The sequence below is a fragment of the Engystomops pustulosus genome, chromosome 4, assembly GCF_040894005.1.
Source record: "Engystomops pustulosus chromosome 4, aEngPut4.maternal, whole genome shotgun sequence".
Taxonomy (NCBI): domain Eukaryota; kingdom Metazoa; phylum Chordata; class Amphibia; order Anura; family Leptodactylidae; genus Engystomops; species Engystomops pustulosus.
This window is the reverse complement of record NC_092414.1, coordinates 3,273,570-3,298,734: the sequence shown is the minus strand read 5'-3', so window position 1 is coordinate 3,298,734 and position 25,165 is coordinate 3,273,570. Positions and strand designations below refer to the sequence as shown.

General features: G+C 49.5%; 1 protein-coding gene across 1 annotated transcript in view; it reads left to right on the top strand.

Moving 5' to 3' along the window:
* The window catches only part of SOX5 (SRY-box transcription factor 5), a 188,132-nt gene that overhangs the window by 107,557 nt on the left and 55,410 nt on the right, over positions 1 to 25,165 (top strand). The window contains exon 5 of the mRNA XM_072144730.1: positions 20,946 to 21,032. Within this exon, the coding sequence (XP_072000831.1) occupies positions 20,946 to 21,032 (87 nt within the window). The remainder of the gene's footprint in view (positions 1 to 20,945; positions 21,033 to 25,165) is intronic.

Sequence of the window (25,165 nt, the reverse complement as noted above, 5' to 3'; positions counted from 1 at the left end):
TCTTGCTGTAGTTACATTGTATACAGCCGCTGATAGATTGTTGTCTTGTTGTAGTTACATTGTACACAGCCGCTGATATATTGTTGTCTTGTTGTAGTTACATTGTATACAGCCGCTGATAGATTGTCGTCTTGTTGTAGTTACTTGTATACAGCCGCTGATAGATTGTCGTCTTGTTGTAGTTACATTGTATACAGCCGCTGATAGATTGTCGTCTTGTTGTAGTTACTTGTATACAGCCGCTGATAGATTGTCGTCTTGTTGTAGTTACTTGTATACAGCCGCTGATAGATTGTCGTCTTGTTGTAGTTACTTGTATACAGCCGCTGATAGATTGTCGTCTTGTTGTAGTTACATTGTATACAGCCGCTGATAGATTGTCGTCTTGTTGTAGTTACTTGTATACAGCCGCTGATAGATTGTTGTCTTGTTGTAGTTACATTGTATACAGCCGCTGATAGATTGTCGTCTTGTTGTAGTTACTTGTAGACAGCCGCTGATAGATTGTTGTCTTGCTGTAGTTACATTGTACACAGCCGCTGATATATTGTTGTCTTGTTGTAGTTACATTGTATACAGCCGCTGATAGATTGTTGTGTTGCAGTTACATTGTATACAGCCGCTGATAGATTGTCGTCTTGTTGTAGTTACATTGTATACAGCCGCTGATAGATTGTCGTCTTGTTACATTATATACAGCGGCTGATACATTGTTATCTTGTTACATTTGTAAGAAAGTGAGAGGTGTCATTTGGGAAAACCGCTATCTGTCCTACAGGCAGATGAAATGCTGGTGGTAAAAGCCCTGGGTTTGTCTGCAGTGACCCAAGGGTTAATGCAGACATGATAAGCAGGAATAGTCTGTTTGGTCTGTGTTGGCCTAGCTAACACAGACACATTGGTAATGTCCGTACTGGGCCTGCTTATTATGGAGTAGGGGTAGGCTGGTAGTGGGACTCCTACTCCACCCGGGCTTCGGTCCTGGGCTTTTGTATAGCCCACAGGTGCAGGTCACAGGCCTCGTTGGGGCCTGATTTAGTCTGCAGGCCAGAAGCAGTAGGGGAGGCCCTACCTGGAGAGCTGAAAGCGAGATTGCAGTCTCACAGCAAAGGTAACTGAGGGTCTCCTGTATACTGCTGGCCAAGAGCAGGTGCCAGACAGCCTGGTACCCGGATAGCTAGGGTCCGCCAAATGTGTTAGACAGCGCCTAGCCGGGCAGGAATTACTTTTGTACAGTTTTTTTGCATGTGCCTAAGCCAAGGCTGAAGTTGTGTTCTGTTTTGCAAGTGTGAATAAACACTTAAATTGGACTTTAAACCTGCGTGTGTCACTGCTTCCTGCACTGCTACCTGTCACCTACCAGAGCAATTCCCCACACATTGTATACAGCGGCTGATACATTGTTATCTTGTTACATTGTATACAGCCGCCGATACATTGTTATCTTGTTACATTATATACAGAGGCTGATACATTGTTATCTTGTTACATTATATACAGGTGCTGATACATTGTTATCTTGTTGTTGCATTGTATACAGCCGCTGATACATTGTTATCTTGTTACATTATATACAGGTGCTGATACATTGTTATCTTGTTGTAGTTACATTGTATACAGCCGCTGATACATTGTTGTCTTGTTGTAGTTACATTGTATACAGCCGATGATACCTTGTTGTAGTTACATTGTATACAGCCGATGATACCTTGTTGTCTTGTTGTAGTTACATTGTATACAGCCGCTGATAGATTGTTGTCTTGTTGTAGTTACATTGTACACAGCCGATGATACCTTGTTGTCTTGTTGTAGTTACATTGTATACAGCCGCTGATACATTGCTATAGTTACATTGTATACAGCCGCTGATATATTGTTGTCTTGTTGTAGTTACATTGTGTACAGCCGCTGATACATTGTTGTCTTGTTGTAGTTACATTGTGTACAGCCGCTGATACATTGTTGTCTTGTTGTAGTTACATTGTGTACAGCCGCTGATACATTGTTGTCTTGTTGTAGTTACATTGTGTACAGCCGCTGATACATTGTTGTCTTGTTGTAGTTACATTGTGTACAGCCGCTGATACATTGTTGTCTTGTTGTAGTTACATTGTGTACAGCCGCTGATACATTGTTGTCTTGTTGTAGTTACATTGTGTACAGCCGCTGATACATTGTTGTCTTGTTGTAGTTACATTGTGTACAGCCGCTGATACATTGTTGTCTTGTTGTAGTTACATTGTGTACAGCCGCTGATACATTGTTGTCTTGTTGTAGTTACATTGTGTACAGCCGCTGATACATTGTTGTCTTGTTGTAGTTACATTGTGTACAGCCGCTGATACATTGTTGTCTTGTTGTAGTTACATTGTGTACAGCCGCTGATACATTGTTGTCTTGTTGTAGTTACATTGTGTACAGCCGCTGATACATTGTTGTCTTGTTGTAGTTACATTGTGTACAGCCGCTGATACATTGTTGTCTTGTTGTAGTTACATTGTGTACAGCCGCTGATACATTGTTGTCTTGTTGTAGTTACATTGTGTACAGCCGCTGATAGATTGTTGTCTTGTTGTAGTTACATTGTGTACAGCCGCTGATAGATTGTTGTCTTGTTGTAGTTACATTGTGTACAGCCGCTGATAGATTGTTGTCTTGTTGTAGTTACATTGTGTACAGCCGCTGATAGATTGTTGTCTTGTTGTAGTTACATTGTATACAGCCGCTGATAGATTGTCGTCTTGTTGTAGTTACATTGTGTACAGCCGCTGATACATTGTTGTCTTGTTGTAGTTACATTGTATACAGCCGCTGATAGATTGTCGTCTTGCTGCAGTTACATTGTATACAGCCGCTGATAGATTGTTGTCTTGTTGCAGTTACATTGTGTACAGCCGCTGATAGATTGTCGTCTTGTTGTAGTTACATTGTATACAGCCGCTGATACATTGTCTTGTAGTTACATTGTATACAGCCGCTGATAGATTGTCGTCTTGTTGCAGTTACATTGTATACAGCCGCTGATAGATTGTTGTCTTGTTGTAGTTACATTGTATACAGCCGCTGATAGATTGTCGTCTTGTTGCAGTTACATTGTATACAGCCGCTGATAGATTGTCTTGTTGCAGTTACATTGTATACAGCCGCTGATAGATTGTTGTCTTGTTGCAGTTACATTGTATACAGCCGCTGATAGATTGTTGTCTTGTTGTAGTTACATTGTATACAGCCGCTGATAGATTGTTGTCTTGTTGTAGTTACATTGTATACAGCCGCTGATAGATTGTCGTCTTGTTGTAGTTACATTGTGTACAGCCGCTGATACATTGTTGTCTTGTTGTAGTTACATTGTATACAGCCGCTGATACATTGTCTTGTAGTTACATTGTATACAGCCGCTGATAGATTGTCGTCTTGTTGCAGTTACATTGTATACAGCCGCTGATAGATTGTTGTCTTGTTGTAGTTACATTGTGTACAGCCGCTGATACATTGTCTTGTAGTTACATTGTATACAGCCGCTGATAGATTGTCGTCTTGTTGCAGTTACATTGTATACAGCCGCTGATAGATTGTTGTCTTGTTGTAGTTACATTGTGTACGGCCGCTGATAGATTGTCGTCTTGTTGCAGTTACATTGTATACAGCCGCTGATAGATTGTTGTCTTGTTGTAGTTACATTGTGTACGGCCGCTGATAGATTGTCGTCTTGTTGTAGTTACATTGTATACAGCCGCTAATAGATTGTCGTCTTGTTGTAGTTACATTGTATACAGCCGCTGATAGATTGTTGTCTTGTTGCAGTTACATTGTATACAGCCGCTGATAGATTGTTGTCTTGTTGTAGTTACATTGTATACAGCCGCTGATAGATTGTCGTCTTGTTGTAGTTACATTGTGTACAGCCGCTGATACATTGTTGTCTTGTTGTAGTTACATTGTATACAGCCGCTGATAGATTGTCGTCTTGCTGCAGTTACATTGTATACAGCCGCTGATAGATTGTTGTCTTGTTGCAGTTACATTGTGTACAGCCGCTGATAGATTGTCGTCTTGTTGTAGTTACATTGTATACAGCCGCTGATACATTGTCTTGTAGTTACATTGTATACAGCCGCTGATAGATTGTCGTCTTGTTGCAGTTACATTGTATACAGCCGCTGATAGATTGTTGTCTTGTTGTAGTTACATTGTATACAGCCGCTGATAGATTGTCGTCTTGTTGCAGTTACATTGTATACAGCCGCTGATAGATTGTCTTGTTGCAGTTACATTGTATACAGCCGCTGATAGATTGTTGTCTTGTTGCAGTTACATTGTATACAGCCGCTGATAGATTGTTGTCTTGTTGTAGTTACATTGTATACAGCCGCTGATAGATTGTTGTCTTGTTGTAGTTACATTGTATACAGCCGCTGATAGATTGTCGTCTTGTTGTAGTTACATTGTGTACAGCCGCTGATACATTGTTGTCTTGTTGTAGTTACATTGTATACAGCCGCTGATACATTGTCTTGTAGTTACATTGTATACAGCCGCTGATAGATTGTCGTCTTGTTGCAGTTACATTGTATACAGCCGCTGATAGATTGTTGTCTTGTTGTAGTTACATTGTGTACAGCCGCTGATACATTGTCTTGTAGTTACATTGTATACAGCCGCTGATAGATTGTCGTCTTGTTGCAGTTACATTGTATACAGCCGCTGATAGATTGTTGTCTTGTTGTAGTTACATTGTGTACGGCCGCTGATAGATTGTCGTCTTGTTGCAGTTACATTGTATACAGCCGCTGATAGATTGTTGTCTTGTTGTAGTTACATTGTGTACGGCCGCTGATAGATTGTCGTCTTGTTGTAGTTACATTGTATACAGCCGCTAATAGATTGTCGTCTTGTTGTAGTTACATTGTATACAGCCGCTGATAGATTGTTGTCTTGTTGCAGTTACATTGTATACAGCCGCTGATAGATTGTTGTCTTGTTGTAGTTACATTGTATACAGCCGCTGATAGATTGTCGTCTTGTTGTAGTTACTTGTATACAGCCGCTGATACATTGTTCTCTTGCTGTAGTTACATTGTATACGGCCGCTGATAGATTTTGTCTTGATACGTGTGTGTCATGGGAAATAAGAGGCCAGGAGTCAGTAGGGAGCATATCCAGCAGATTCCTGGCAGCTTCACAGCACTGGGAAAACTCTGCTACATGTGAGTCTACTGATGAAGTCATAGAATATTCCATATAGGGAGACAGTGGGGAGAGATAAGAGATAGATAGATAGATAGATAGGAGATAGATAGATAGGGACATATAGGGAGAGGGATAGATAAGGAGAGGGATAGATAAGGAGAGGGATAGATGGATAGATAGGGAGATGGATAGATGTATATAAAAGGAGATGGATGGATAAGGAGATGGATGGATAAGGAGATGGATAGATGGATGGATAAGGAGATGGATAGATAAGGAGATGGATAGATGGATGGATAAGGAGATGGATGGATAAGGAGATGGATAGATGGATGGATAAGGAGATGGATAGATGGATGGGAGAGATAGGGAGATGGATAGATGGATGGATAAGGAGATGGAGAGATAGATGGGAGAGATAGGGAGATGGATAGATGGATGGATAAGGAGATGGATGGATAAGGAGATGGAGAGATGGATGGATAAGGAGATGGAGAGATGGATGGATAAGGAGATGGAGAGATGGATGGATAAGGAGATGGAGAGATGGATGGATAAGGAGATGGAGAGATGGATGGATAAGGAGATGGAGAGATGGATGGATAAGGAGATGGAGAGATGGATGGATAAGGAGATGGAGAGATGGATGGATAAGGAGATGGAGAGATGGATGGATAAGGAGATGGAGAGATGGATGGATAAGGAGATGGAGAGATGGATGGATAAGGAGATGGAGAGATGGATGGATAAGGAGATGGAGAGATGGATGGATAAGGAGATGGAGAGATGGATGGATAAGGAGATGGAGAGATGGATGGATAAGGAGATGGATAGATGGATGGATAAGGAGATGGATAGATGGATGGATAAGGAGATGGATAGATGGATGGATAAGGAGATGGAGAGATGGATGGATAAGGAGATGGAGAGATGGATGGATAGATAGGAGATGGATAGATGGATAGATAGGAGATGGATAGATGGATAGATAGGAGATGGATAGATAGGGAGATGGATAGATGGATGGATAGATGGATAGATAGGGAGATGGATAGATGGATAGATAGGGAGATGGATAGATAGGGAGATGGATAGATGGATAGATAGATGGGAGAGAGAGATACTGTAGATAATCTGTCTCCTCCTAAATTCATTAGTTACTGTATGTGACGCTGTGGGGGCTGCGGGGGCTCTTGCTGGTGATATAAGGGTGACAGCTGTCACAGGAAAGTATTATTTGTGACCCTGGGAGAGGCAGCTGCCAGCGCCGCTCATCACTGCTCCCCTGGCATCTATACTTCTCCTATATGGGACCCCATGTGTGGTTATATATATGGGGGTCCCATGTGTGGTTATATATATATGGGGGTCCCATGTGTGGTTATATATATATGGGGGTCCCATGTGTGGTTATATATATATGGGGGTCCTATGTGTGGTTATATATATATGGGGGTCCCATGTGTGGTTATATATATATATGGGGGTCCCATGTGTGGTTATATATATATATGGGGGTCCCATGTGTGGTTATATATATATATGGGGGTCCCATGTGTGGTTATATATATATATGGGGGTCCCATGTGTGGTTATATATATATGGGGGTCCCATGTGTGGTTATATATATATGGGGGTCCCATGTGTGGTTATATATATATATGGGGGTCCCATGTGTGGTTATATATATATATGGGGGTCCCATGTGTGGTTATATATATATATGGGGGTCCCATGTGTGGTTATATATATATATGGGGGTCCCATGTGTGGTTATATATATGGGGGTCCCATGTGTGGTTATATATATATATGGGGGTCCCATGTGTGGTTATATATATATATATATGGGGGTCCCATGTGTGGTTATATATGGGGGTCCCATGTGTGGTTATATATATGGGGGTCCCATGTGTGGTTATATATATATATATGGGGGTCCCATGTGTGGTTATATATATATATATATATATGGGGGTCCCATGTGTGGTTATATATATATATATATATATGGGGGTCCCATGTGTGGTTATATATATATATATATATATATATATATGGGGGTCCCATGTGTGGTTATATATATATATATATATGGGGGTCCCATGTGTGGTTATATATATATATATATATATATATGGGGGTCCCATGTGTGGTTATATATATATTGGGGGTCCCATGTGTGGTTATATATATGGGGGGTCCCATGTGTGGTTATATATATGGGGGGTCCCATGTGTGGTTATATATATATGGGGGTCCCATGTGTGGTTATATATGGGGGGTCCCATGTGTGGTTATATATATATATATATATATATGGGGGGTCCCATGTGTGGTTATATATATATATATATATGGGGGGTCCCATGTGTGGTTATATATATATATATATGGGGGGTCCCATGTGTGGTTATATATATGGGGGCTTCATCACTGTACCATTTGGTTATGTTGTGTGTTTGGGGGTCATTCACACAATCCTTCCAGGTGAGGCGCTGGTCACATGATCTCTTCTGTGGTGGCTGAATGGCTGGTCACATGTTCTGGGAGCCCTTAAAGGGGCGTTCTATCCAGGTCTGAGGCATTTTATCACATGAAAGCTGTCAGTGGGAGAATGCGCTGCCCGCGCCCGCTGCTGCTGCTGCCGCTTTGTTCTGTGCCAGGTTTGTCTGATGATGGCAGAAAGTTGGCTCGTCTTTCCAGGTCGCATTGTTCCAGATGAAGGAATCAGTCTTAGGAGAATTTGGCACATGGCGGGAGCGCGGGGGGCGGCGGGGGCCCCGAGCCAGTGTGTCACTTTAACAATACTTGGCTCAGCCGGACGGACCGTTACCAGTGGGCATTGCCATCGGCGCTGATGCGAGGAAACATATGTGAGGAGCAGAAACTTGGGTGAAGCGGCCGAATACAGCGGAGCTAACCCCTGCAGTACCGGAGCGCCGCAACACGCTGCAGGAAAGAGACAGGGACAAGGAGTAATAGAGCCGGAGCGTTCTAAGTGATGTGGCTGATAACAGAGAGTAATAGATTGTATCCCCCCCCCTGTACAGTCTCCTCTCCCCGGGGTGTAATGGCTGATAACAGAGAGTAATAGATTGTATCCCCCTGTACAGTCTCCTCTCCCCGGGAGGTAATGGCTGATAACAGAGAGTAATAGATTGTATCCTCCCTGTACAGTCTCCTCTCCCCGGGGTGTAATGGCTGATAACAGAGAGTAATAGATTGTATCCCCCTGTACAGTCTCCTCTCCCCGGGGTGTAATGGCTGATAACAGAGAGTAATAGATTGTATCCCCCCTGTACAGTCTCCTCTCCCCGGGATGTAATGGCTGATAACAGAGAGTAATAGATTGTATCCCCCTGTACAGTCTCCTCTCCCCGGGGTGTAGTGGCTGATAACAGAGAGTAATAGATTGTATCCCCCCCCCCTGTACAGTCTCCTCTCCCCGGGATGTAATGGCTGATAACAGAGAGTAATAGATTGTATCCCCCCTGTACAGTCTCCTCTCCCCGGGGTGTAATGGCTGATAACAGAGAGTAATAGATTGTATCCCCCCTGTACAGTCTCCTCTCCCCGGGGTGTAATGGCTGATAACAGAGAGTAATAGATTGTATCCCCCCCCCCTGTACAGTCTCCTCCCCCGGGATGTAATGGCTGATAACAGAGAGTAATAGATTGTATCCCCCCCTGTACAGTCTCCTCTCCCCGGGATGTAATGGCTGATAACAGAGAGTAATAGATTGTATCCCCCTGTACAGTCTCCTCTCCCCGGGGTGTAATGGCTGATAACAGAGAGTAATAGATTGTATCCCCCCCCCTGTACAGTCTCCTCTCCCCGGGGTTATAATGGCTGATAACAGAGAGTAATAGATTGTATCCCCCCTGTACAGTCTCCTCTCCCCGGGATGTAATGGCTGATAACAGAGAGTAATAGATTGTATCCCCCCTGTACAGTCTCCTCTCCCCGGGATGTAATGGCTGATAACAGAGAGTAATAGATTGTATCCCCCCTGTACAGTCTCCTCTCCCCGGGATGTAATGGCTGATAACAGAGAGTAATAGATTGTATCCCCCTGTACAGTCTCCTCTCCCCGGGGTGTAATGGCTGATAACAGAGAGTAATAGATTGTATCCCCCCTGTACAGTCTCCTCTCCCCGGGATGTAATGGCTGATAACAGAGAGTAATAGATTGTATCCCCCCTGTACAGTCTCCTCTCCCCGGGGTGTAATGGCTGATAACAGAGAGTAATAGATTGTATCCCCCCCTGTACAGTCTCCTCTCCCCGGGATGTAATGGCTGATAACAGAGAGTAATAGATTGTATCCCCCCTGTACAGTCTCCTCTCCCCGGGGTGTAATGGCTGATAACAGAGAGTAATAGATTGTATCCCCCCTGTACAGTCTCCTCTCCCCGGGGTGTAATGGCTGATAACAGAGAGTAATAGATTGTATCCCCCCCCTGTACAGTCTCCTCTCCCCGGGGTGTAATGGCTGATAACGGAGAGTAATAGATTGTATCCCCCTGTACAGTGTCCTCTCCCCGGGATGTAATGGCTGATAACAGAGAGTAATAGATTGTATCCCCCCCCCTGTACAGTCTCCTCTCCCCGGGATGTAATGGCTGATAACAGAGAGTAATAGATTGTATCCCCCCTGTACAGTCTCCTCTCCCCGGGATGTAATGGCTGATAACAGAGAGTAATAGATTGTATCCCCCCTGTACAGTCTCCTCTCCCCGGGGTGTAATGGCTGATAACAGAGAGTAATAGATTGTATCCCCCCCTGTACAGTCTCCTCTCCCCGGGGAGTAATGGCTGATAACAGAGAGTAATAGATTGTATCCCCCCCTGTACAGTCTCCTCTCCCCGGGGTGTAATGGCTGATAACAGAGAGTAATAGATTGTATCCCCCCCTGTACAGTCTCCTCTCCCCGGGATGTAATGGCTGATAACAGAGAGTAATAGATTGTATCCCCCCTGTACAGTCTCCTCTCCCCGGGATGTAATGGCTGATAACAGAGAGTAATAGATTGTATCCCCCCCTGTACAGTCTCCTCTCCCCGGGATGTAATGGCTGATAACAGAGAGTAATAGATTGTATCCCCCCCTGTACAGTCTCCTCTCCCCGGGGTGTAATGGCTGATAACAGAGAGTAATAGATTGTATCCCCCCTGTACAGTCTCCTCTCCCCGGGGTGTAATGGCTGATAACAGAGAGTAATAGATTGTATCCCCCCTGTACAGTCTCCTCTCCCCGGGATGTAATGGCTGATAACAAAGAGTAATAGATTGTATCCCCCCTGTACAGTCTCCTCTCCCCGGGGTGTAATGGCTGATAACAGAGAGTAATAGATTGTATCCCCCCCCCCCCTGTACAGTCTCCTCCCCCCGGGATGTAATGGCTGATAACAGAGAGTAATAGATTGTATCCCCTCCTGTACAGTCTCCTCTCCCCGGGGTGTAATGGCTGATAACAGAGAGTAATAGATTGTATCCCCCCCCCCCTGTACAGTCTCCTCTCCCCGGGATGTAATGGCTGATAACAGAGAGTAATAGATTGTATCCCCCCCTGTACAGTCCCGGGATGTAATGGCTGATAACAGAGAGTAATAGATTGTATCCCCCCCTGTACAGTCTCCTCTCCCCGGGGTGTAATGGCTGATAACAGAGAGTAATAGATTGTATCCCCCCCCTGTACAGTCTCCTCTCCCCAGGGTGTAATGGCTGATAACAGAGAGTAATAGATTGTATCCCCCCCTGTACAGTCTCCTCTCCCCGGGGTGTAATGGCTGATAACAGAGAGTAATAGATTGTATCCCCCCCTGTACAGTCTCCTCTCCCCGGGGTGTAATGGCTGATAACAGAGAGTAATAGATTGTATCCCCCCTGTACAGTCTCCTCTCCCTGGGGTGTAATGGCTGATAACAGAGAGTAATAGATTGTATCCCCCCTGTACAGTCTCCTCTCCCCGGGATGTAATGGCTGATAACAGAGAGTAATAGATTGTATCCCCCTGTACAGTCTCCTCTCCCCGGGGTGTAATGGCTGATAACAGAGAGTAATAGATTGTATCCCCCTGTACAGTCTCCTCTCCCCGGGATGTAATGGCTGATAACAGAGAGTAATAGATTGTATCCCCCCCTGTACAGTCTCCTCTCCCCGGGGTGTAATGGCTGATAACAGAGAGTAATAGATTGTATCCCCCCCCCCTGTACAGTCTCCTCTCCCCAGGGTGTAATGGCTGATAACAGAGAGTAATAGATTGTATCCCCCCCTGTACAGTCTCCTCTCCCCGGGGTGTAATGGCTGATAACAGAGAGTAATAGATTGTATCCCCCTGTACAGTCTCCTCTCCCCCGGGGTGTAATGGCTGATAACAGAGAGTAATAGATTGTATCCCCCTGTACAGTCTCCTCTCCCCGGGGTGTAGTGGCTGATAACAGAGAGTAATAGATTGTATCCCCCCTGTATAGTCTCCTCTCCCCCGGGATGTAATGGCTGATAACAGAGAGTAATAGATTGTATCCCCCCCCTGTACAGTCTCCTCTCCCCAGGGTGTAATGGCTGATAACAGAGAGTAATAGATTGTATCCCCCCCTGTACAGTCTCCTCTCCCCGGGGTGTAATGGCTGATAACAGAGAGTAATAGATTGTATCCCCCTGTACAGTCTCCTCCCCCCGGGGTGTAATGGCTGATAACAGAGAGTAATAGATTGTATCCCCCTGTACAGTCTCCTCTCCCCGGGGTGTAGTGGCTGATAACAGAGAGTAATAGATTGCATCCCCCCTGTATAGTCTCCTCTCCCCCGGGATGTAATGGCTGATAACAGAGAGTAATAGATTGTATCCCCCCTGTACAGTCTCCTCTCCCCGGGGTGTAATGGCTGATAACAGAGAGTAATAGATTGTATCCCCCCCCCTGTACAGTCTCCTCTCCCCGGGGTGTAATGGCTGATAACAGAGAGTAATAGATTGTATCCCCCCCCTGTACAGTCTCCTCTCCCCGGGGTGTAATGGCTGATAACAGAGAGTAATAGATTGTATCCCCCCCCCTGTACAGTCTCCTCTCCCCGGGGTGTAATGGCTGATAACAGAGAGTAATAGATTGTATCCCCCCCCTGTACAGTCTCCTCTCCCGGGGTGTAATGGCTGATAACAGAGAGTAATAGATTGTATCCCCCCTGTACAGTCTCCTCTCCCCGGGATGTAATGGCTGATAACAGAGAGTAATAGATTGTATCCCCCTGTACAGTCTCCTCTCCCAGGGGTGTAATGGCTGATAACAGAGAGTAATAGATTGTATCCCCCCCCCCCCCTGTACAGTCTCCTCCCCCCGGGATGTAATGGCTGATAACAGAGAGTAATAGATTGTATCCCCCCTGTACAGTCTCCTCTCCCCGGGATGTAATGGCTGATAACAGAGAGTAATAGATTGTATCCCCCTGTACAGTCTCCTCTCCCCGGGGTGTAATGGCTGATAACAGAGAGTAATAGATTGTATCCCCCCCTGTACAGTCTCCTCTCCCCGGGATGTAATGGCTGATAACAGAGAGTAATAGATTGTATCCCCCCCTGTACAGTCTCCTCTCCCCGGGATGTAATGGCTGATAACAGAGAGTAATAGATTGTATCCCCCTGTACAGTCTCCTCTCCCCGGGATGTAATGGCTGATAACAGAGAGTAATAGATTGTATCCCCCTGTACAGTCTCCTCTCCCCGGGGTGTAATGGCTGATAACAGAGAGTAATAGATTGTATCCCCCTGTACAGTCTCCTCTCCCCGGGGTGTAATGGCTGATAACAGAGAGTAATAGATTGTATCCCCCCTGTACAGTCTCCTCTCCCCGGGGTGTAATGGCTGATAACAGAGAGTAATAGATTGTATCCCCCTGTACAGTCTCCTCTCCCCGGGGTGTAATGGCTGATAACAGAGAGTAATAGATTGTATCCCCCCTGTACAGTCTCCTCTCCCCGGGATGTAATGGCTGATAACAGAGAGTAATAGATTGTATCCCCCCCTGTACAGTCTCCTCTCCCCGGGGTGTAATGGCTGATAACAGAGAGTAATAGATTGTATCCCCCCTGTACAGTCTCCTCTCCCCGGGGTGTAATGGCTGATAACAGAGAGTAATAGATTGTATCCCCCCTGTACAGTCTCCTCTCCCCGGGATGTAATGGCTGATAACAGAGAGTAATAGATTGTATCCCCCCCTGTACAGTCTCCTCTCCCCGGGGTGTAATGGCTGATAACAGAGAGTAATAGATTGTATCCCCCCTGTACAGTCTCCTCTCCCCGGGGTGTAATGGCTGATAACAGAGAGTAATAGATTGTATCCCCCCCTGTACAGTCTCCTCTCCCCGGGGTGTAATGGCTGATAACAGAGAGTAATAGATTGTATCCCCCCCTGTACAGTCTCCTCTCCCCGGGGTGTAATGGCTGATAACAGAGAGTAATAGATTGTATCCCCCCTGTACAGTCTCCTCTCCCCGGGATGTAATGGCTGATAACAGAGAGTAATAGATTGTATCCCCCCTGTACAGTCTCCTCTCCCCGGGGTGTAATGGCTGATAACAGAGAGTAATAGATTGTATCCCCCCCTGTACAGTCTCCTCTCCCCGGGGTGTAATGGCTGATAACAGAGAGTAATAGATTGTATCCCCCCCTGTACAGTCTCCTCTCCCCGGGGTGTAATGGCTGATAACAGAGAGTAATAGATTGTATCCCCCCTGTACAGTCTCCTCTCCCCGGGGTGTAATGGCTGATAACAGAGAGTAATAGATTGTATCCCCCCTGTACAGTCTCCTCTCCCCGGGATGTAATGGCTGATAACAGAGAGTAATAGATTGTATCCCCCCTGTACAGTCTCCTCTCCCCGGGATGTAATGGCTGATAACAGAGAGTAATAGATTGTATCCCCCCTGTACAGTCTCCTCTCCCCGGGATGTAATGGCTGATAACAGAGAGTAATAGATTGTATCCCCCCCCTGTACAGTCTCCTCTCCCCGGGATGTAATGGCTGATAACAGAGAGTAATAGATTGTATCCCCCCCTGTACAGTCTCCTCTCCCCGGGGTGTAATGGCTGATAACAGAGAGTAATAGATTGTATCCCCCCTGTACAGTCTCCTCTCCCCGGGGTGTAATGGCTGATAACAGAGAGTAATAGATTGTATCCCCCCTGTACAGTCTCCTCTCCCCGGGATGTAATGGCTGATAACAGAGAGTAATAGATTGTATCCCCCCCTGTACAGTCTCCTCTCCCCGGGATGTAATGGCTGATAACAGAGAGTAATAGATTGTATCCCCCCTGTACAGTCTCCTCTCCCCGGGATGTAATGGCTGATAACAGAGAGTAATAGATTGTATCCCCCCTGTACAGTCTCCTCTCCCCGGGATGTAATGGCTGATAACAGAGAGTAATAGATTGTATCCCCCCTGTACAGTCTCCTCTCCCCGGGATGTAATGGCTGATAACAGAGAGTAATAGATTGTATCCCCCCCTGTACAGTCTCCTCTCCCCGGGGTGTAATGGCTGATAACAGAGAGTAATAGATTGTATCCCCCCCTGTACAGTCTCCTCTCCCCGGGATGTAATGGCTGATAACAGAGAGTAATAGATTGTATCCCCCCCTGTACAGTCTCCTCTCCCCGGGATGTAATGGCTGATAACAGAGAGTAATAGATTGTATCCCCCCCTGTACAGTCTCCTCTCCCCGGGGTGTAATGGCTGATAACAGAGAGTAATAGATTGTATCCCCCCCTGTACAGTCTCCTCCCCCCGGGATGTAATGGCTGATAACAGAGAGTAATAGATTGTATCCCCCCTGTACAGTCTCCTCTCCCCGGGATGTAATGGCTGATAACAGAGAGTAATAGATTGTATCCCCCCCTGTACAGTCTCCTCTCCCCGGGATGTAATGGCTGATAACAGAGAGTAATAGATTGTATCCCCCCCTGTACAGTCTCCTCTCCCCGGGGTGTAATGGCTGATAACAGAGAGTAATAGATTGTATCCCCCCTGTACAGTCTCCTCTCCCCGGGGTGTAATGGCTGATAACAGAGAGTAATAGATTGTATCCCCCCTGTACAGTCTCCTCTCCCCGGGGTGTAATGGCTGATAACAGAGAGTAATAGATTGTATCCCCCCTGTACAGTCTCCTCTCCCCGGGGTGTAATGGCTGATAACAGAGAGTAATAGATTGTATCCCCCCTGTACAGTCTCCTCTCCCCGGGGTGTAATGGTGTAATGGCTGATAACAGAGAGTAATAGATTGTATCCCCCCCTGTACAGTCTCCTCTCCCCGGGGTGTAATGGCTGATAACAGAGAGTAATAGATTGTATCCCCCCTGTACAGTCTCCTCTCCCCGGGATGTAGTGGCTGATACCAGAGAGCAGTGGCTGGTGCTGTGGGGTCTGGGCAGATGTCTCTGTCTCTCTGTATTGTGTCTTATTTTAGGTCTCTGCACCTGCTGACAATGATCCCCTGCGCTCGGCTCCTGCTCTCTGGTGTCAGCCGTCTCTCTGCTGTGCACAGCTGAGGCTTTGCTGCAGTGTTATTACAAGATGTTGGGACATGAGTGCATCTCCTATTATGGGGCTCAGTGTCCCCCGAATCTGTCTGATCCTTATCTGTAGCATATGGAGGGGCTGGGGGACACCTTGCTGGTGGTCCCTCCCTGCGCTGTGTAGTGTAGCGGAGCCCCCTCTGTCAGTGCTGGTCCTGGTGGTCCCTCCCTGCGCTGTGTAGTATAGCGGAGCCCCCTCTGTCAGTGCTGGTCCTGGTGGTCCCTCCCTGCGCTGTGTAGTATAGCGGAGCCCCCTGTGTCAGTGCTGGTCCTGGTGGTCCCTCCCTGCGCTTTGTAGTATAGCGGAGCCCCCTCTGTCAGTGCTGGTCCTGGTGGTCCCTCCCTGCGCTGTGTAGTGTAGCGGAGCCCCCTCTGTCAGTGCTGGTCCTGGTGGTCCCTCCCTGCGCTGTGTAGTATAGCGGAGCCCCCTCTGTCAGTGCTGGTCCTGGTGGTCCCTCCCTGCGCTGTGTAGTATAGCGGAGCCCCCTGTGTCAGTGCTGGTCCTGGTGGTCCCTCCCTGCGCTTTGTAGTATAGCGGAGCCCCCTCTGTCAGTGCTGGTCCTGGTGGTCCCTCCCTGCGCTGTGTAGTATAGCGGAGCCCCCTCTGTCAGTGCTGGTCCTGGTGGTCCCTCCCTGCACTGTGTAGTATAGCGGAGCCCCCTCTGTCAGTGCTGGTCCTGGTGGTCCCTCCCTGCACTGTGTAGTGTAGCGGAGCCCCCTCTGTCAGTGCTGGTCCTGGTGGTCCCTCCCTGCGCTGTGTAGTATAGCGGAGCCCCCTCTGTCAGTGCTGGTCCTGGTGGTCCCTCCCTGCGCTGTGTAGTATAGCGGAGCCCCCTCTGTCAGTGCTGGTCCTGGTGGTCCCTCCCTGCACTGTGTAGTATAGCGGAGCCCCCTCTGTCAGTGCTGGTCCTGGTGGTCCCTCCCTGCGCTGTGTAGTATAGCGGAGCCCCCTCTGTCAGTGCTGGTCCTGGTGGTCCCTCCCTGCGCTATGTAGTATAGCGGAGCCCCCTCTGTCAGTGCTGGTCCTGGTGGTCCCTCCCTGCTCTGTGTAGTATAGCGGAGCCCCCTCTGTCAGTGCTGGTCCTGGTGGTCCCTCCCTGCTCTGTGTAGTATAGCGGAGCCCCCTCTGTCAGTGCTGGTCCTGGTGGTCCCTCCCTGCGCTGTGTAGTGTAGCGGAGCCCCCTCTGTCAGTGCTGGTCCTGGTGGTCCCTCCCTGCACTGTGTAGTATAGCGGAGCCCCCTCTGTCAGTGCTGGTCCTGGTGGTCCCTCCCTGCACTGTGTAGTGTAGCGGAGCTCCCTCTGTCAGTGCTGGTACTGGTGGTCCCTCCCTGCTCTGTGTAGTATAGCGGAGCCCCCTCTGTCAGTGCTGGTCCTGGTGGTCCCTCCCTGCGCTGTGTAGTGTAGCGGAGCCCCCTCTGTCAGTGCTGGTCCTGGTGGTCCCTCCCTGCGCTGTGTAGTATAGCGGAGCCCCCTGTGTCAGTGCTGGTCCTGGTGGTCCCTCCCTGCGCTGTGTAGTATAGCGGAGCCCCCTGTGTCAGTGCTGGTCCTGGTGGTCCCTCCCTGCGCTGTGTAGTGTAGCGGAGCCCCCTCTGTCAGTGCTGGTCCTTGTGCTCCCTCCCTGCACTGTGTAGTGTAGCGGAGCCCCCTCTGTCAGTGCTGGTCCTGGTGGTCCCTCCCTGCACTGTGTAGTATAGCGGAGCCCCCTCTGTCAGTGCTGGTCCTGGTGGTCCCTCCCTGCTCTGTGTAGTATATAGCGGAGCCCCCTCTGTCAGTGCTGGTCCTGGTGGTCCCTCCCTGCACTGTGTAGTATAGCGGAGCCCCCTCTGTCAGTGCTGGTCCTGGTGGTCCCTCCCTGCGCTGTGTAATATAGCGGAGCCCCCTGTGTCAGTGCTGGTCCTGGTGGTCCCTCCCTGCGCTGTGTAGTATAGCGGAGCCCCCTGTGTCAGTGCTGGTCCTGGTGGTCCCTCCCTGCGCTGTGTAGTATAGCGGAGCCCCCTGTGTCAGTGCTGGTCCTGGTGGTCCCTCCCTGCGCTGTGTAGTGTAGCGGAGCCCCCTCTGTCAGTGCTGGTCCTTGTGCTCCCTCCCTGCACTGTGTAGTGTAGCGGAGCCCCCTCTGTCAGTGCTGGTCCTGGTGGTCCCTCCCTGCACTGTGTAGTATAGCGGAGCCCCCTCTGTCAGTGCTGGTCCTGGTGGTCCCTCCCTGCTCTGTGTAGTATATAGCGGAGCCCCCTCTGTCAGTGCTGGTCCTGGTGGTCCCTCCCTGCACTGTGTAGTATAGCGGAGCCCCCTCTGTCAGTGCTGGTCCTGGTGGTCCCTCCCTGCGCTGTGTAATATAGCGGAGCCCCCTGTGTCAGTGCTGGTCCTGGTGGTCCCTCCCTGCGCTGTGTAGTATAGCGGAGCCCCCTCTGTCAGTGCTGGTCCTGGTGGTCCCTCCCTGCGCTGTGTAGTGTAGCGGAGCCCCCTGTGTCAGTGCTGGTCCTGGTGGTCCCTCCCTGCACTGTGTAGTATAGCGGAGCCCCCTCTGTCAGTGCTGGTCCTGGTGGTCCCTCCCTGCGCTGTGTAGTGTAGCGGAGCCCCCTCTGTCAGTGCTGGTCCTGGTGGTCCCTCCCTGCACTGTGTAGTATAGCGGAGCCCCCTGTGTCAGTGCTGGTCCTGGTGGTCCCTCCCTGCGCTGTGTAGTATAGCGGAGCCCCCTCTGTCAGTGCTGGTCCTGGTGGTCCCTCCCTGCACTGTGTAGTATAGCGGAGCCCCCTGTGTCAGTGCTGGTCCTGGTGGTCCCTCCCTGCACTGTGTAGTGTAGCGGAGCCCCCTCTGTCAGTGCTGGTCCTGGTGGTCCCTCCCTGCACTGTGTAGTATAGCGGAGCCCCCTCTGTCAGTGCTGGTCCTGGTGGTCCCTCCCTGCACTGTGTAGTATAGTGGAGCCCCCTGTGTCAGTGCTGGTCCTGGTGGTCCCTCCCTGCACTGTGTAGTATAGCGGAGCCCCCTCTGTCAGTGCTGGTCCTGGTGGTCCCTCCCTGCGCTGTGTAGTGTAGCGGAGCCCCCTCTGTCAGTGCTGGTCCTGGTGGTCCCTCCCTGCACTGTGTAGTATAGCGGAGCCCCCTCTGTCAGTGCTGGTCCTGGTGGTCCCTCCCTGCACTGTGTAGTATATTGGAGCCCCCTGTGTCAGTGCTGGTCCTGGTGGTCCCTCCCTGCTCTGTGTAGTGTAGCGGAGCCCCCTGTGTCAGTGCTGGTCCTGGTGGTCCCTCCCTGCGCTGTGTAGTGTAGCGGAGCCCCCTCTGTCAGTGCTGGTCCTGGTGGTCCCTCCCTGCACTGTGTAGTATAGCGGAGCCCCCTCTGTCAGTGCTGGTCCTGGTGGTCCCTCCCTGCACTGTGTAGTATATTGGAGCCCCCTGTGTCAGTGCTGGTCCTGGTGGTCCCTCCCTGCACTGTGTAGTGTAGCGGAGCCCCCTCTGTCACTTCTGTCTCTTTGTAGCGGGAGGATTTGTGTAGCCGCGGGGGAGATTTGCGGTGACAATAGCGGAGAAGTAAAAGGCTTCTCTTGTGATGCTGCGGGCGATTGTCACCTTACAATGGACTCGTGTTCCCGCATTCCTGCGCCGCTCGGAGGCCTCTCGTAAGTGAAGGCAGCGCGGCGGAGTTACATTTAGCCGCTCCCCCTTCCTGAGAAGAATCGGCGGTACCTCTCTATTGTGCCTCTTAAGTGGAGGTTCAGCGAGAGACTGAATACAATGTATCTCCGGGGAAGAGAATGTGGCCCATTGTTCTGAGGTTGCAGAATTCTACACGCCCCCCCCCAGGCTGGAGACAACAATGGCGCAGCCGCTTCTCATCCCGGCTACTTACCGCCCAGGTCACCGCACATAAGTGGCTTTAACCCTTAGAGGCTGGGATACGTCTGCAGCCAGTGATAGAGACCTCAGTGACAGATGTGTCTTCACCCGCTTAGATACACAGCGGTATCACACAGGACAGGATTAGATACACAGCTCTCATCACTAATGATGGGATTAGATACATAGCTATCACACATGACGGGATTAGATACACAGCTCTCATCACTAATGATGGGATTAGATACACAGCTATCACACATGTCCGGATTAGATACACTCCTCAACAGACAGTATCACACAGGAGATGATTAGATACACCGCCCCGCAGACCGTATCACACAGGATAGGATTAGATACACGGCTCAGAAGACAGTATCACACAGGATGGGATTAGATACACAGCTCATCAGTCAGTATCACACAGGATGGGATTAGATACTCGGCTCATCGGACAGTATCACACAGTATAAGATTAGATACACAGCTCAGCAGACAGTATCACACAGGATAGGATTAGATACACAGCTCATCAGTCAGTATCTCACAGGATAGGATTAGATACACGGCTCAGCAGACAGTATCACACAGTATAGGATTAGATACACAGCTCAGCAGTCAGTATCACACAGGATAGGATTAGATACACAGCTCAGCAGTCAGTATCAAACAGGATAGGATTAGATACTCACTCAGCAGTCAGTATCACACAGGATGGGATTAGATACTCAGCTCGGCAGTCAGTATCACACAGGATAGGATTAGATACACAGCTCAGCAGTCAGTATCACACAGGATAGGATTAGATACACAGCTCAGCAGTCAGTATCACACAGGATAGGATTAGATACACAGCTCAGCAGTCAGTATCACACAGGATAGGATTAGATACACAGCTCAGCAGTCAGTATCACACAGGAGAGGATTAGATACACAGCTCAGCAGACAGTATCACACAGGATAGGATTAGATACACAGCTCAGCAGACAGTATCACACAGGAGAGGATGAGATACACAGCTCACCAGACAGTATCTCACAGGATAGGATTAGATACACGGCTCAGCAGACAGTATCACACAGTATAGGATTAGATACACAGCCCAGCAGTCAGTATCACGCAGGACGGCATTAGATACATGAGATACCTGAGAATGCATGAGATAATGTGGGTGGTGGGTGACCCCCCTTGGGACATATATCTCTCACCCCGTATACGCAGGGGCCACCGTCTTGAAGCCATTAGACATGCGATGAGCTGATCTGAGTAGTCCTCGCTCTCCCTGATACATTGTTACGATGTTGCAGCGCTGTAATGTTGCACCTAGTTACAGTTTTACTATTTCTCTCCTTCTAGAGACGCCCAGTATCGAGAAGCTCCTGTCCAAGGACTGGAAGGAAAAGCTCCTCGCCATGGGATCAGGGAACCTGGGTGACATAAAAGGTAAGGACTGGCTGACAACAGAGAGCAGCAGCACCACATCCTTGGTTTTGTAATGATCTTCCCCCAGTGCTGGGAAGGGGAATGTAATGCTAAATATTGTGTATTTTATTATTTCTCATCACCTCAGGGGTGGTGACTATTTACCATGTACCTCAGGGGTGGAGCTTAGTGGTCACATGACCGTGCACTGGTTCCATTGTCAATGAGGGGAAAAGTTGTCATGACTGCGACATCCAAGGCTAGGATTTAGAAACCTGAGACCATAAGGATGAAAGAGGTCTGCCAGGATGAGGAGCTCATATACCTGGGGGCCACGAGGATTCAGTGATGATTACCAGGAGGAGGAGCTCATATACCTGGGGCCACGAGGATTCAGTAATGACTACCAGGATGAGGAGCTCATATACCTGGGGGCCACGAGGATTCAGTAATGATTACCAGGAGGAGGAGCTCATATACCTGGGGCCACGAGGATTCAGTGATGATTACCAGGAGGAGGAGCTCATATACCTGGGGCCACGAGGATTCAGTAATGACTACCAGGAGGAGGAGCTCATATACCTGGGGCCACGAGGATTCAGTAATGACTACCAGGATGAGGAGCTCATATACCTGGGGCCACGAGGATTCAGAGATGATTACCAGGAGGAGGAGCTCATATACCTGGGGCCACGAGGATTCAGTAATGACTACCAGGAGGAGGAGCTCATATACCTGGGGCCACGAGGATTCAGTAATGACTACCAGGATGAGGAGCTCATATACCTGGGGCCACGAGGATTCAGTGATGATTACCAGGAGGAGGAGCTCATATACCTGGGGGTCACGAGGATTCAGTGATGATTACCAGGAGGAGGAGCTCATATACCTGGGGGCCATGAGGATTCAGTGATGATTACCAGGATAAGGAGCTCATATACCTGGGGGCCACGAGGATTCAGTGATGATTACCAGGAGGAGGAGCTCATATACCTGGGGCCACGAGGATTCAGAGATGATTACCAGGATGAGGAGCTCATATACCTGGGGCCACGAGGATTCAGTGATGATTACCAGGAGGAGGAGCTCATATACCTGGGGCCACGAGGATTCAGTGATGATTACCAGGAGGAGGAGCTCATATACCTGGGGCCACGAGGATTCAGTGATGATTACCAGGAGGAGGAGCTCATATACCTGGGGCCACGAGGATTCAGTGATGATTACCAGGAGGAGGAGCTAATATACCTGGGGCCACGAGGATTCAGTGATGATTACCAGGAGGAGGAGCTCGTATACCTGGGGCCACGAGGATTCAGTGATGATTACCAGGAGGAGGAGCTCATATACCTGGGGCCACGAGGATTCAGTGATGATTACCAGGAGGAGGAGCTCATATACCTGGGGCCACGAGGATTCAGTGATGAGGAGCTCATATACCTGGGGCCACGAGGATTCAGAGATGATTACCAGGATGAGGAGCTCATATACCTGGGGCCACGAGGATTCAGTGATGATTACCAGGAGGAGGAGCTCGTATACCTGGGGCCACAAGGATTCAGTGATGATTACCAGGAGGAGGAGCTCATATACCTGGGGCCACGAGGATTCAGTGATGATTACCAGGAGGAGGAGCTCATATACCTGGGGCCACGAGGATTCAGTGATGATTACCAGGAGGAGGAGCTCATATACCTGGGGGCCACGAGGATTCAGTGATGATTACCAGGATGAGGAGCTCATATACCTGGGGGCCACGAGGATTCAGTGATGATTACCAGGAGGAGGAGCTCATATACCTGGGGGCCACGAGGATTCAGTGATGATTACCAGGATGAGGAGCTCATATACCTGGGGCCAAGAGGATTCAGTAATGACTACCAGGATGAGGAGCTCATATACCTGGGGGCCACGAGGATTCAGTGATGATTACCAGGAGGAGGAGCTCATATACCTGGGGCCACGAGGATTCAGTGATGATTACCAGGATGAGGAGCTCATATACCTGGGGGCCACGAGGATTCAGTAATGACTACCAGGATGAGGAGCTCATATACCTGGGGGCCACGAGGATTCAGAGATGATTACCAGGATGAGGAGCTCATATACCTGGGGGCCACGAGGATTCAGTAATGACTACCAGGATGAGGAGCTCATATACCTGGGGGCCACGAGGATTCAGTAATGATTACCAGGATGAGGAGCTCATATACCTGGGGGCCACGAGGATTCAGAGATGATTACCAGGATGAGGAGCTCATATACCTGGGGCCACGAGGATTCAGTGATGATTACCAGGATGAGGAGCTCATATACCTGGGGCCACGAGGATTCAGTGATGACTACCAGGATGAGGAGCTCGTATACCTGGGGCCAAGAGGATTCAGTAATGACTACCAGGATGAGGAGCTCATATACCTGGGGGCCACGAGGATTCAGTGATGATTACCAGGAGGAGGAGCTCATATACCTGGGGCCACGAGGATTCAGTGATGATTACCAGGATGAGGAGCTCATATACCTGGGGCCACGAGGATTCAGTGATGATTACCAGGAGGAGGAGCTCATATACCTGGGGCCACGAGGATTCAGTGATGATTACCAGGATGAGGAGCTCATATACCTGGGGGCCACGAGGATTCAGTGATGATTACCAGGATGAGGAGCTCATATACCTGGGGGCCACGAGGATTCAGTGATGATTACCAGGATGAGGAGCTCATATACCTGGGGGCCACGAGGATTCAGTGATGATTACCAGGATGAGGAGCTCATATACCTGGGGCCACGAGGATTCAGTGATGATTACCAGGATGAGGAGCTCATATACCTGGGGGCCACGAGGATTCAGTGATGATTACCAGGATGAGGAGCTCATATACCTGGGGGCCACGAGGATTCGGTGATGATTACCAGGATGAGGAGCTCGTATACCTGGGGGCCACGAGGATTCGGTGATGATTACCAGGATGAGGAGCTCGTATACCTGGCGTTGGCTTTGTGGGGGTCTCGTCTGCCTGTGTTGTGGGGGTCCGGATATCCTGGGATCTGATGATGTTACATTAGACTGTTATGCAGTGAATATAATTCGGGAGCGCGGTGCAGACTGACACAAGGTGGTTACACATAATTGCGGCTCTGGTCTGGGGTCAGCGATGTGTCTGGGGGGCCGCAGCGCTGAGGTTTGGCACAAAGCTGTGAAAACACGGGGTGGGGGGTTTATTGTTCCTGAGACTCGGGTGACAGTGGTCCTGATTGTCCATTGTTGGTGGGGGAGGTAATTAGCGCAGCCCCTGGGGGGGGTTAATGGGACTTGTAGGATCCTTATGGGGTCAGGGGGGGCTGACAAAGGGGCATTCAGCCGGGGCACAGCTGTATTTGGTGAGACAACAGTCTGACCCGCGGCGGGTAACAAAGACGTCTATTCTGCACCGCTCAGGTATCCACAACGAGACCATAAAACAAGCGCTTCCATTCTACAGCTCTGCGGAAAATACAGGGGGAACCTGAAGGTCTGATTATATACTGTATATAGAGGGGGGGTACGCTGTATATAGAGGGGGGGTACGCTGTATATAGAGGGGGGGTACGCTGTATATAGAGGGGGGGTACGCTGTGTATAGAGGGGGGGTACGCTGTGTATAGAGGGGGGGTACGCTGTGTATAGAGGGGGGGTACGCTGTGTATAGAGGGGGGGTACGCTGTGTATAGAGGGGGGGTACGCTGTGTATAGAGGGGGGGTACGCTGTGTATAGAGGGGGGGTACGCTGTGTATAGAGGGGGGGTACGCTGTGTATAGAGGGGGGGTACGCTGTGTATAGAGGGGGGGTACGCTGTGTATAGAGGGGGGGTACGCTGTGTATAGAGGGGGGGTACGCTGTGTATAGAGGGGGGGTACGCTGTGTATAGAGGGGGGGGTACGCTGTGTATAGAGGGGGGGGTACGCTGTGTATAGAGGGGGGGGTACGCTGTGTATAGAGGGGGGGGTACGCTGTGTATAGATGGGGGTGTACGCTGTGTATAGAGGGGGGGGGTACGCTGTGTATAGATGGGGGGGTACGCTGTGTATAGAGGGGGGGGGTACGCTGTGTATAGAGGGGGGGTACGCTGTGTATAGAGGGGGGGGTACGCTGTGTATAGAGGGGGGGGTACGC